Genomic DNA, 13242 nt, shown 5'->3' on the forward strand with positions numbered 1-13242 from the left:
ATTTAACTCTTATTACACAATTAGCAACAAGAGACAAACGTATGTAAGAACAATTTCTTATTTTCAATGAAGGCCTAGGAACAGTGGGTTAACTGCCTTGTTCAGGGGCAGAACAACAGATTTTTACCTTGACAGCTCGGGGATTCGATCTTGCAACCTTCGGTTACTAGTACAACACTCTAACCACTAGGCTACCTGCTGCCCCATAATGATTGCTGTGCTGTGTGTAAGATTGACAATAAAACAGTGAATTCCATTTGGTCATTATCTGTTCTTAATATGTGAAGAGATGAAAAAGATAAGATGCTTGAAATAAGAAATTGTGACTTTGACAAAGCAGTTTTGTACTTGTCAGTGTAGATCAAACAGCTTTATAATTCTGGTAATTCTAGTTTCGAGCATTAAGTTACTCGGAACCAGTAATACAATCTCAGCAACAAGTTATATTATCTTATTACGATAATTAAGTGCCTTGTGCCTTCAGTGGGATAGACACAGTGGGATAGACACAGTGGGATAGACACAGTGGGATAGACACAGTGGGATAGACACAGTGGGATAGACACAGTGGGATAGACACAGTGGGATAGACACAGTGGGATAGACACAGTGGGAGACACAGTGGGATAGACACAGTGGGATAGACACAGTGGGATAGACACAGTGGGATAGACACAGTGGGATAGACACAGTGGGATAGACACAGTAGGATAGACACAGTGGGATAGACACAGTGGGATAGACACAGTGGGATAGACACAGTAGGATAGACACAGTGGGATAGACACAGTGGGATAGACACAGTAGGATAGACACCGTGGGATAGACACAGTGGGATAGACACAGTAGGATAGACACAGTGGGATAGACACAGTAGGATAGACACAGTGGGATAGACACAGTGGGATAGACACAGTGGGATAGACACAGTAGGATAGACACAGTGGGATAGACACAGTGGGATAGACACAGTGGGATAGACACAGTAGGATAGACACAGTGGGATAGACACAGTGGGATAGACACAGTGGGATAGACACAGTGGGATAGACACAGTGGGATAGACACAGTGGGATAGACACAGTGGGATAGACACAGTGGGATAGACACAGTAGGATAGACACAGTGGGATAGACACAGTGGGATAGACACAGTGGGATAGACACAGTGGTATAGACACAGTAGGATAGACACAGTGGGATAGACACAGTGGGATAGACACAGTGGGATAGACACGTACCCGCATGGTGAACTTTGTGTCTTGTGCAACAGTGTACAACCAATATTTTTTGGGATTCAAAGCTTAGATGTGACAAAGAATAATTTAAATAATGATGCATAGTGAAGAACAAAATATATTCTTGACAACCATATGTGTAGTTTATGTTTCATTCCCCCATTCTCTGGAACGGTTTATCTGATGTTTGGATAACGTGGACATATGACAGGAAAGGATGATAATTTATCCTACTATGTGGGAGGAACCTACTTAGAAACTCTGTTTGCTCATTTTCCAACCTGAACACCAACACTGCAGTCAGATATTACTCTATGCTCATATCGAACACTTCATTTGTAGTTGAAATTCTTCGCAGGAGACCACCTGTGGTTCATGTAGCAGGGTTCATCAAGATGTAGGCATATTGCCATGGCAATAGCACCGATGGTAAAGGGGGCAGGGCAGGGCGGCTCTTTTTTGCATGCCCCCCGACTGTAGCATAGTACACCAGCTTACAGAGATCAACCTGCAGGTCTCCCCACACCTCATTGGGCTGATCGTCTTCTGTTGAGATGTACAGTGGTAAAAAAGACCTATATCAACTACAATACTGCAGGTGCTGGGTGGTCTGAGATCTGAACCTCCAATGATTCTCATCATCACTTTAACTGAGTGGATCTCTGAGTGCAGGACTGACCGAGACCAGATGCCTTCTCAGTAGGGGATAGAGGATGAGGTGTGGGAAGCTCGCCATGCCATCTCTGTTGTCTAAGTAAGATGCATACATTACACCAGAAGTGTGTCGTTTTGTGTTGGCTACAGGCTAGCATGATCATATTCATCATGTCATGTGCAATGATTTCTGTTCTCATTTTAACCATGCATCTTTTGTTAATGTCAGTGGTTGGAATAGTGAAAACGTTTATATGAACCAATCATTTGTATTTATGGTTCACATTATCCAGTTTATGCAGCGAATCATCTTGCAATGTGTGCCACTGGCAGCGCTCAAAAACCTGCATATGGGCCTACCTGACGGTTAAAACACTGCACAGAGAGGCTAGAGTGGGAAATGAGCCCCACACAGTAATTAACCTGTGTACCTGCTTATGATAATAATTGTATGTCCCTTAGGAATAGGAACTTCGCTTACACAAGCGTTCTCCTGAACATATAAACCCACGCAAGTGATTCGATTGCAGAGGTAAAAGCACAAGAGGCTTCCTTCTGTCGCCCACCCACGCTGCCACATTACCCTCTCCACCTTGCTCATGTTACGGCTTCTGTCGCTTTACCACGCTCACACAGAACAGACCAGGAACCAGACCAAGGGCCAGCCTAGATGGAACCGAGAACCAAGACCATGTACCAACTGCACGAGCCAAAAGGAAAATGTCCACGAGATAAAACAAAGAGGACAAAGGACAAAGGGAGCAGTTTCAATGTTGTTTGTTTTCATATCATCTAGAAGAGTGAGATTACTCTGTTTATAATGCCGGCATAACACACAGGAATGAGCTCTGCTTTCCTAATGAGCAGCAGCAGACCTCAACACTAAACAGGTGGTTGAAACGGACAGTCTCATAGGATGAGCAGACTTCATTACTTGATCACTTCATCACCTTGTCAATTCCTCAATTCACATGCAAGCGTTTTGGTGATTAGAGGCATCTTTTCTCCCAAGCAGCCGAACCAGCTGTCCTGTTGTAGCCAAAAGGCATTTAGAAGAATCCAAACAATGTTGCATTGGAAAAAAATAAAAGAAAGAATAAGGTCATTGATGGATGGTAAAAAAAGACTTGACCAAACTAAACGTTGGGGAGACATGTTGTTTGCTGATGTTTCCTCCACAAAGACTTGTTCAAGAAACGTCTCAAGGACAGAGTGATCTCTCCTCTGTTTTGGCAATAAACAGACATGTATATGTAAAAGGACCATGAGCTCCAACGTGAAGTTCATAGAAGCATGTCAAATCTGGTGTCAAATGAAAGCTAAGAGTATTATTGGGAAATTCAACCATTGTCTATCCTAAATACTAGGATTAAGCAAAGGCTTTGATTAGTGGTCAAGCAGATGGAAAGGGGGTCTTAAAAAACACCTAGCAGGAAAATTCTTAAAAGGTATTAGAAATACATCAAAACATAATAATGTTGAAGTAAAGACCCCTGACAACTAATATCAACACTTATATTTAGTTTGGATAAATTATGTTCCTTACGTAAATTTAAGAAACATTGCCCTGTGTCTTGGAATTCATCATATTTTCTCATTTCTCTCCCTCGTGAAGAGGGGGGATAATGAAAGTTCACAGAAGTAACAAGTAAATCTAGACCTATTAGTTAGTCAGTGTTTTTACTGATACCTATTTGATTTATGAATTATTAACTGATTCAAACTTGAAATGTTGTTATCAAATTGTTCACGAAATTTCCAAAATAATCTTTAACGGAATTTGTGCAATTGAATTGGATACAATGGGAAATCATAGTAGTCACAAACCACAGATGGGTCAACTGCTACAGTCCTCTCTTCCAACGGAATCCTGTTATGTTCAACTCATTACCATTTTCTTTCTCTTTCTGTCGTCTGGTGGTCAAAGCAAGTGTGAAAACAGTCTGGACAACCCCTCCCTCTCCCTCTCTCTCTATCCCTCTCTCACTCTGCTTTTCTGTCTTTTCTCTCTAGTTAATGTCACCTGTCCCGACTCTTACTGAACCCTACCCATGAGCCCCCTCTCTTGTCATTTACTGTAACCAGCATCCTCACCCCCTGAGCACCGGCACTGGATGTCCATGGACGTTGAAAAGTAGTTCACATTTGGTCAGTCCACCCTGGCCTTGATTTCAACGTCCACAGACATCCATTTTTGGTTGTTTTTTTTTTAAACGTGGTCACATTTAAAAACGGAGGGAGATTTTACCGACATTCTGTTACCAAACTTTGCAGTTCTTCCAGTGAATGTGTTTTTGTAAAATGTTCCGTGTAAATTGTTAAAAGTAATCCTTGTACATGTGTGGTTTTTTTTGTTTTTTTTGCCTACATGAAGTGAAAAATCTAAGTCTCAGCGCAATTCCATTACCTTCAAATTGCCCATAACCTTATTCCCTTAATATTTCCAGGGGATAAAATTAAGATTCAGAGGCTCTTAACCTAATGTAAAGTGCTATATTTCCGAATACTTATGACCAGTTCCCCATCAATCCAGCGCACAAGCCTAATTAATGCAAGACCAAACAATACATCCCTCACACTCAGAGAAAAAGGACAAAGTCCACTCATCAACCACTACTTCACTAAGCAAAGTGATTTAGTTAGTAATACTGATTATTTATAGATGGCATAGAAATTGATGGTATGCCAATCTATGCCAGAGAATCCATCATCCATCTCAGGTCATCCATCTCAGAGCTGACTGAGGTGTAAAATGGCTGATATGGGCCATGCATTGGTCCCCGTACTACACGCGTCAGGCTGCAAGTACAGACAAAGACTAATATGACCATATGTGTTTAACCTTCACCACATCACCACATCCAAGTGAACGCATAGAGCTTCCTATACCTACTTAACGAGTTAGGTAGATCAATAAAGGTATTTATAAGATGTATATAAACATATATTTTTTTTTATAGTATGGTATATGGCCACATAGTGAGGCATGCAGGTTTAATACTGGAATACAGACTCAGACTCTTCCAGAGGCTCACATCAGCATCTTTGTCTATAATTCATAGAACAAAATGGAATGGGGCAAGCCTTGTCAGAGCCCGTCCTCACTCAGACTCTTAATGTGAACCAAGAAGATGTGGGGTGTGACCCTGAAAATGTTCCTACATATCCCAAAAGACCTTGCCTTTGATGTACCCTTACTCTGATCTCTCCAAACCATAGATACAACCAAACATGGCCAGTTTTAAACTTTGTGATTTTGGTCCGTTCAATTAATGCTCGTCAAACAAAGCAAGGCATAATATCAAATGAACAAACATTGAAATTAACTAAATAACTTACAGAATAGCGTTATTCAATCAAATGTGTTGTTGTCACAAGGCAAAATGTTTCAGGACAGTAACATTTTATGAATTATAATGAAAACATTGTATTGTGATTCTACCCATTAACAGAGAATATCCTATGCATAATAATTTGTTTATATATATATATAGTTATATGTTTTAAAATCATATTTAAAAAAGTGACATTTCTCATTCTAAAAAATATTTTAGGTCTGGTTTCCAACACTGGAAAACAATAACGGACTAAGCCTCATAAATACTATCCTAATTGTTCAGCGTTCCAACGTAATGTAGGATGTAGCGCACGCGATGGAGACCTGAGCAGGTTGTCACCTGAAATATGTCAACATCAACAAATATAGAGAAAGATAATAATGTATCCCGTAAATATCATCACTAACCTAACTAAAATAACAATTAACAAAATTAATTCATGCTTAGGGTCTATGAATAACAAGTATGTTATATATGAACAAAAGGCTTCTACAATTAAATTGACAGCTTCAGGAATGGTTGCACAAAGATAACTAGGATGCATAAAATCATGACCTAAAATGACAAAACACTCAATTAAAAACAAACAAAAAATGACTAAGACAGCACAGTTTATCAAAAGGAAAGTTAGAGCTTACGCAATAGCCAACCATAAACTGTAGACTATCCTTATCTAGTAGCCTATCCAAGTAATCGTTTGTTACACAATTCAAGAAGTAGGCTAAAAGTTAAAGTGACAGCTGTAACAAAAACACAAATCAAGATTAATAAAATGTACCAAGACTAATGACAAGACCATATTATGCTATTAATTCAGTAGGTATTCATTGAACGATGGATTCGAGGGACTTTTCTCACTTTAAATCAGAAAGCATTACTTCTAAACACAATCGTGTGAAATTACCTCATATTGAAGGTACTGTTTCCTCCATTCCGGAGTAATATGAGACGAAAGGTGCTCCGCGAATTTCATTTTGTTGGAGCAGCTATATCTTCAACCTCCGTAATTCCTTTTAGGACTGTCCCCTGTTGACTCGAGTTTTGTTATATCTGTCAACTTGCTGGCTCGCATGCGGCAGCCTGCACTAAGCGCACTCTGTCTTGTCCAAAATAATGTACTCCAAATTAACTCTGTCCCATACTATTCTTAAGAGGGATGGCGGAAAAGAATCCTCCCGCCCTATAACAGGTGGTTTGATTACGATATAACGGTTCCGGTGCAAATTCAATGACTTTCTCCCTTCGATCTCTGGTAAGGTCTGGGGACATAGCAGTCCGCCATCGCATTCAGCCAACAACGTGGTTGCGTCACTCCGCAGTGACAGCGGGCGCGGAGTGTATCCTATCTGAAGATGGTTTTAATGTCTGTGATCTGACGACTGTACTGTACTGCGCTTCCTTTATCTTTTTAGGCTATTAAAATATAGAAAATTATTGGTAGATTTTTTTGTAGAAAAAGCTATCCACATCTAGGCTACAGCCTATGTTCTGCGTGCATTGGAGGTGTGATATCATCTGTTGAAGACTTTCTGGAAATATTCTCCCCAACTTTTACAAGGCCAGATAATCACATGAATTGGCTACTCGAATGTATGTCATCAAATTCCATAGCCTATCGTATAATGAGAGAAAAAATATGTATACAGTACCAGTCAAAAGTTTGGACACACCTACTCATTCAAGGGTTTTTCTTTATTTTTAATATTTTATGCATTGTAGAATAATAGTGAAGACATTAAAACTACGAAATAACACATATGGAATCATGTAGTAGCCCAAAAAGTGTTAAACAAATCAACATATATTATAGACTTTAGATTCTTCAAAGTAGCCACTCTTTGCCTTGATGACAGCTTTCCACACTCTTGGAGTTCCTGCTCTTCACTCCTTCGTCAGTTTAGCCTACATTTCACTTATCTTAGTAGCAGAAAGCATATTTGTCTGCAGTTTTCGGTTTGGCTATTTGTTTCAAGTGTATGTGGCGGCTCTAGCTTGTATGGCGATCACCCCCCTTCAGCGCCGGTGCCGCCCCTGGCAAGATGCCCATGTCACCCGTACCTAAATCCGCTACTGATTTTTATTAGTCTATAAATAAATCTCTTTGCCAAAATGTGTCATCTCTCCCATGTCTTATTCGACTTGTATTTTTGAAAGTGTAAGGATAATAATTCATCCATAGTTGTTCTGAAATGTTTATTGCTTGCCAACATTTTACTCCCTCCTCTATGTTTAATATAACACACATACATTGATTATTAATTTCGGATTCCTACCTGACGTGAAGTTTGTTCTATATAAAGTATTTGACTCTGATGTGTGCCACATGAAGTATTTGACTCTGGCCACAAAATTAAGGACGTTAGAAGCGGGGGGGGGATTTTCGGCACAACACCGGTGTTGATGCGTGCGGTTTATTGTTGCCACCTGCAACACAGATCAACATATTGTAAATACTACCACCTGCTGGACAACGTTTGCTAATATGGCAGGCTACTGTTACATAGTTTGAAATCGCAGTTTTGTTATTTTTGATTCAGTCTTTTCTGTTTCATTTATCCAGATAATGACAATAAAGCTACTTTTGTCAGAGCAACAAGTAGGCTAGAATCCATTTATATTAGGTAGCCTGGCGCCGTTCGTGGTCACTTTCTCGACATATGATGCTACAGTTTTGGGGCAGAAAAACAAATGATGGTGAGCAATTATAGGCTAAACGAAAAATATATTAAATAGATTTTACAAAAATGTATCATGTGACTGACTTATCCAACCAATGTACTTTTTCTATATTGGCATTTCGGTAGAATATATATAACTACAGAAGTTAAAGGACTAAGGAACGCCAATGCTTTCCGGCTTGGTACAGGCCTTTATCAGGGCTTTTTATGATACTAAAATAGTATCCACATATATAGTACACCACGGTTATTTTTGTGATTTTTTTTTTTACAGTACTCTGTACTTGTCATAGAGTGTACCTGTCTGTACCACTAGAAGCATGGATTTCTGTCCTGATTTTACGTCAAAATCTTTGTTCCTAGTCTAAGTTCTACCCGAGGCTTTTAGTGGGGTGTACCACAGACGGACCATTCGTGCAAGGTGCAAAGAAGTCCGCCTCAACGATAACGGATTAAATCATAGCCTGTATAAACTACTGAAAGCGACAATATAAGGTTGTCACATATTTTTTTTAACCGTCTTTATTTTCGACAATGGCTTCACGCTCGCCATCGTCTTCCCCTGATTCTGCCACAGGCTCAGGTACCGACCCAGCTCGGCCTGATACAGGAGATCCTCTCGGCGGAGGATCGGACTCCGATTCAGATCTAGGATTAGGGAAATTCGACTGTGGTGCAGGTGACCCTGGTCATCGACTGGAAGGGGAGGAATTGGAACACGAATTTGAGGCAGCAGCAGACCGTCTTCGAGATCTACTTCAGACGGCCAGCAGGGAACAACTGTTGTACCTGTATGCTAGGTATAAACAGGTGACTATCAGATAGCAGCACATCCCAATGGTCCCATTTCTTATTTAGATACTTTTGTATATATACTGTATGTGGAGACCCCTTCAAATGATTGGATTTGGCTATTTCAACCCCAACCTTTGCTGACATTTTATATAAAATCGATCACACAGCCATGCAATCTCTATAGACAAACATTGGCCGTAGAATGGCCTTACTGAAGAGCTCAGTGACTTTCAACGTGGCACCGTCATAGGATGCCACCATTCCAACAAGTCAGTTTGTAAATTGTCTGCCCTGCTAGAGCTGCCACGGTCAACTGTAAGTGTTGTTATTGTGAAGTGGAAACGTCAAGGAGCAACAAGGCTCAGCCGCGAAGTAGTATTCCACTCAAGCTCAACGAATGGGAGCTCGGAGGCCTGAAGTGCGTAGCGCATAAAAATGGTCTGTCCTCAGTTGCAACACTCACTACCGATTTCCAAACTTTTTCTGGAAGCAATGTCAGCACAAGAACTGTTAGTGGGGAGCGTCATGAAATAGGTTTCCATGGCCGAGCAGCCGCACACAAGCTAAAGATCACCATGCGCAGTGTCAAGCGTTAGCTGGAGTGGTAAAGCACACCACCATTGGACTGGAGCAGCAGAAACGCATTCTCTGGAGTGATGAATCACACTTCGCCATCTGGCAGTCCGATGGACGAATCAGGGTTTGGCGGTTACCGGGAGAGCGCTATCTGCCTCAATGCATAGTGCCAACTAAGGTTATGTGGAGGAGGTATAATGGTCTGGGGCTGATTTTCATGGTTCGGGCTAGGCCCCTTAGTTCCAGTGAAGGGAAATGTTAACGCTACAGCATACAATTACATTCTAGATGATTCTGTGCTTGGAGCAGTTTGGGGAAGGCTCTTTCCTGTTTCAGCATGACAATGCCCCCGTGCACAAAGCGAGGTCCATACAGAAGTGGTTTGTTGAGATCTTTGTGGAAGAACTTGACTGGCCTGCACAGAGCCCTGACCTCAACCCCATCGAACACCTTTAGGATGAATTGGAACACCAACTCCGAGCCGGTCCTAATCACCCAACATCAATGCCCAACCTCACTAATGCTCTTGTGTCTGAATGGAAGCAAGTCCCTGCAGCAATGTTCATACATCGAGTGGAAAGTCTTCCCCGAAGATCGGAGGCTGTTATAGCAGCAAAGGGTGGGACCAACTCCATATTAATGCCCATGATTTTGGAATGAGATGTATAACAAACAGGTGTCCGCATACTTTTGGTCATGTAGTGTAGCTAGGAAATGGCATAAATATTCAGTCTACATTCACGTCTGTTATGTTCTAGCTATTGGTGCCACCAAATGTTGTTCATCATGCCCTTGCATCCATAATAATATCATAGGATAAGTAATCCTTCTCACCCCCCTTTTAAGATTTAGATGAACTATCGTAAAGTGACTGTTCCACTGGATGTCATAAGGTGAATGCACCAATTTGTAAGTCGCTCTGGATAAGAGCGTCTGCTAAATGACTTAAATGTTAAATTGTTACGCTATTTTGTTGACTTGTGGTGGGATGGGAGTTTTACCACAGGTATGTACACAAATTGTAAACGTGTAGAATCGATGTCAGTCTGTTGTTTGCCATTGAATTGATAGTGATGATTCTGCTGAGAGCTGTCAAACAGATGTTTAGTCTATTTCATCCATTCCTGACTCGCCTGTATTCCATATGTTCACAGGTCAAGGTTGGAAAGTGCAATACAGCAAAGCCTGGGTTTTTCGATTTTGAAGGTCAAAGGAAATGGTATGTTTGGAATTTGTTAATCATTATGCTGATATTATGTGTTTATTCAATTCCTGGCATAAATTTGCAAGGGCGAATCAGACTATGCCCTGGAGTAAGTGGTGAGTGGTCCTGTTTTGAGATTTCAATTTCAATTTAAAAAAATTATTGTTCCAAACTGAAACTCACCTACTGTATGGTCCTGTTCTCTCTAATGCTTTTGGGAGGGAGAGAAACTATCTGCTGAATGTTTTTGTTATGTTTTGCTCCAGGACAGCATGGAAGCAGCTTGAGGACATGAGTGCAGAACAGGCCATGCAGGAGTACGTTTCGTGTGTAACTTCACTAGACCCAGACAGCAGTCAGAAGGTAAAAAGCCCTCACAAATCCAATACGACACCACATTTGATCTCACAAATGTACATAATACAATCTCCACACGCAAGAAACTCTGCAATGTGAGAACTGAAACAAATGTCTTTCTCACGTTTGAACCATTCTAAAAAATAAAAAAAAAGACTTTGACAGCTCCACCTGCACCTAAGAATGCAGTATGGCGCATTGACCAGCAGGGGACACTGACTGACTATGTAACTTGGCAGAAATACTAAGCGTTTGTCTAACATTTATTTATTTAACCTTTATTTAACTAGACAAGTCAGTTAAGAACAAATTCTTATTTACAATGACGGCGTAGGAAAAGGCAAAAGGACTCCTGCGGGGATCGGGACTGGGATTAAAAATAAATTAAATAAAAAATATAGGACACATGACGACAAGAGACAACACTACATAAAGAGAGACCTAAGACAACAACATAGCATGGCAGCAACACATGACAACACAGCATGGTAGCAACACAACATGGCAGCAGCACAACATGGTAGCAGCACAGAACAGGGTACAAACATAATTGGGCACAGATGACAGCACAAAGGGCAAGAAGGTAGAGACAACAATACATCACGCAAAGCAGCCACAACTGTGAGTAAGTGTCCATTATTGAGTCTTTGAATGAAGAGATTGAGATAAATTGTCCAGTTTGAGTGTTTGTTGCAGCTTGTTCCAGTCGCTAGCTGCAGCGAACTGAAAAGAGGAGCGACCCAGAGATGTGTGTGCTTTGGGGACCTTTCACAGAATGTGATTGGCAGAACGGGTGTTGTATGTGAAGGATGAGGGCTGCAGTAGATATCTCAGATAGGGGGGAGTGAGGCTTAAGAGGCTTTTATAAATAAGCAACAACCAGTGGGTCTTGCGAAGGGTATACAGAGATGACCAGTTTACAGAGGAGTATAGAGTGCAGTGATGAGTCTTATAAGGGCATTGGTGGCAAATCTCATGGCTGAATGGTTAAGAACATCTAGCCGGACGAGAGCACCCTTACCTGCCGATCTATAAATTACGTCTCAATAATCTAGCATGGGTAGGATGGTCATCTGAATCATGTTTAGTTTGGCAGCTGGGGTGAAAGAGGAGCGATTATGATAGAGGAAACCAAGTATAGATTTAACTTTAGACTGCATCTTTGATATGTGCTGAGAGAAGGACAGTACCATCTAGCCATACTCTCAAGTACTTGTATGTAGGTGACTACCTCAAGCTCTAAACCCTCAGAGGTAGTAATCACACCTGTGGGGAGAGGGGCATGCTTCTTACCAAACCACATGACCTTTGTGGTGTTCAGAACAAGGTTACAAGCAGAGAAAGCTTGTTGGACACTAAGAGTATTTAACACAAAATCCGGGGAGGGGCCAGCTGAGTATAAGACTGTATCATCTGCATATAAATGGATGAGAGAGCTTCCTACTGCCTGAGCTATGTTGTTGATGTAAATCGAGAAGTGTGTGGGACCTAGGATCGAGCCTTGGGGACACCATTGGTGACAGGCAGTGGCTGAGACAGCAGATGTAACATTACCTGAGACTGTTTTAGCTTTGCTTGCCATCATCTCTTTAATGTTTACAGATTACACTCAAACCAACTCCAATAAAAAAAAAATGTCCTAAGTAGGACTTTTTTTAAACATTATTTGTGAGAGGGTTTTTGATCTAGCCTAAATAAAATGTGTTTACTGTGCTCAAATTGTTTATCTGGTGTGCCTGCCTGCCTGCATCAGAAGGCTAGTGTTGTTATGCAGACATGGGCCTGTTTTCTCAGGGAGTAGGGCAATGGAATCCTTCACTCACTAAGTTCTACCCCATTACAGTAACAGGCCTGCCAACTGGGAAATGGCACACTGTCACAGCTGACAAAGACACCCTGCCTGAAACGATGGGGAGGGGGGCTGCAAAGAGGCTGAAAGAAACACAACATTTTTGGATACAGTACTATCAATAGACCAGTCCCTCAGTGTCCTTTCCAGCATGGGTATGGTTTGATAAAATGGATGCAGGGAATATGTATGTATGTTTGTTCTATTCTGACCTCTATTCAACATTGCTGAGGAAAGTACCAACATCAGACAAACCCAAATGCACTTTTCTTCTCAAATGAAAATTCAGCACAAAGAAATGTCCCCTTCGCTAACCTCCATCCCCAAAGGAGAGATTTAGAGTGATGTTTAGCGGTGTGACATAAAAGCCTGTCACCGGTCCTGTTTGAGTTAGTGCCTTCCACCCGCCTCTCTCTCCTTTCCCTTCTGTCCCCTCCACAATATGAGTGTCAGCAGGCATCAGTGGCCTGCAGACCAGCCTGACACATCTCTTTCTCTGGCGCTGCCATCGGGGCCAATACATGCTGACATGGCCCCCAGCTTGGCACAATGCC

At 41.4% G+C, this 13242-nt stretch overlaps 2 protein-coding genes across 3 annotated transcripts in view; one reads left to right on the forward strand and one right to left on the reverse strand.

The window, feature by feature from the left end:
• The window catches only part of LOC118358666 (xenotropic and polytropic retrovirus receptor 1 homolog), a 102151-nt gene extending 95625 nt beyond the window's left edge, over positions 1 to 6526 (reverse strand). Inside the window, exon 1 of the mRNA XM_052480411.1 lies at positions 6134 to 6526. Within this exon, the coding sequence (XP_052336371.1) occupies positions 6134 to 6202 (69 nt within the window). The 5' untranslated portion in view covers positions 6203 to 6526. The remainder of the gene's footprint in view (positions 1 to 6133) is intronic.
• Positions 6527 to 8275: 1749 nt separating this feature from the next.
• Positions 8276 to 13242, forward strand: part of acbd6 (acyl-CoA binding domain containing 6) — a 38589-nt gene continuing 33622 nt past the window's right edge. The window contains exons 1-3 of one of the 2 annotated variants that reach the window (XM_052480412.1): positions 8276 to 8717; positions 10433 to 10497; positions 10749 to 10845. In XM_052480412.1, the coding sequence (XP_052336372.1) occupies positions 8442 to 8717; positions 10433 to 10497; positions 10749 to 10845 (438 nt within the window). In that variant the 5' untranslated portion in view covers positions 8276 to 8441. The remainder of the gene's footprint in view (positions 8718 to 10432; positions 10498 to 10748; positions 10846 to 13242) is intronic. The other variant, XM_035737379.1, reaches the window with a different exon arrangement.

The sequence above is a fragment of the Oncorhynchus keta genome, chromosome 26 (genome assembly GCF_023373465.1).
Source record: "Oncorhynchus keta strain PuntledgeMale-10-30-2019 chromosome 26, Oket_V2, whole genome shotgun sequence".
Classification (NCBI taxonomy): domain Eukaryota; kingdom Metazoa; phylum Chordata; class Actinopteri; order Salmoniformes; family Salmonidae; genus Oncorhynchus; species Oncorhynchus keta.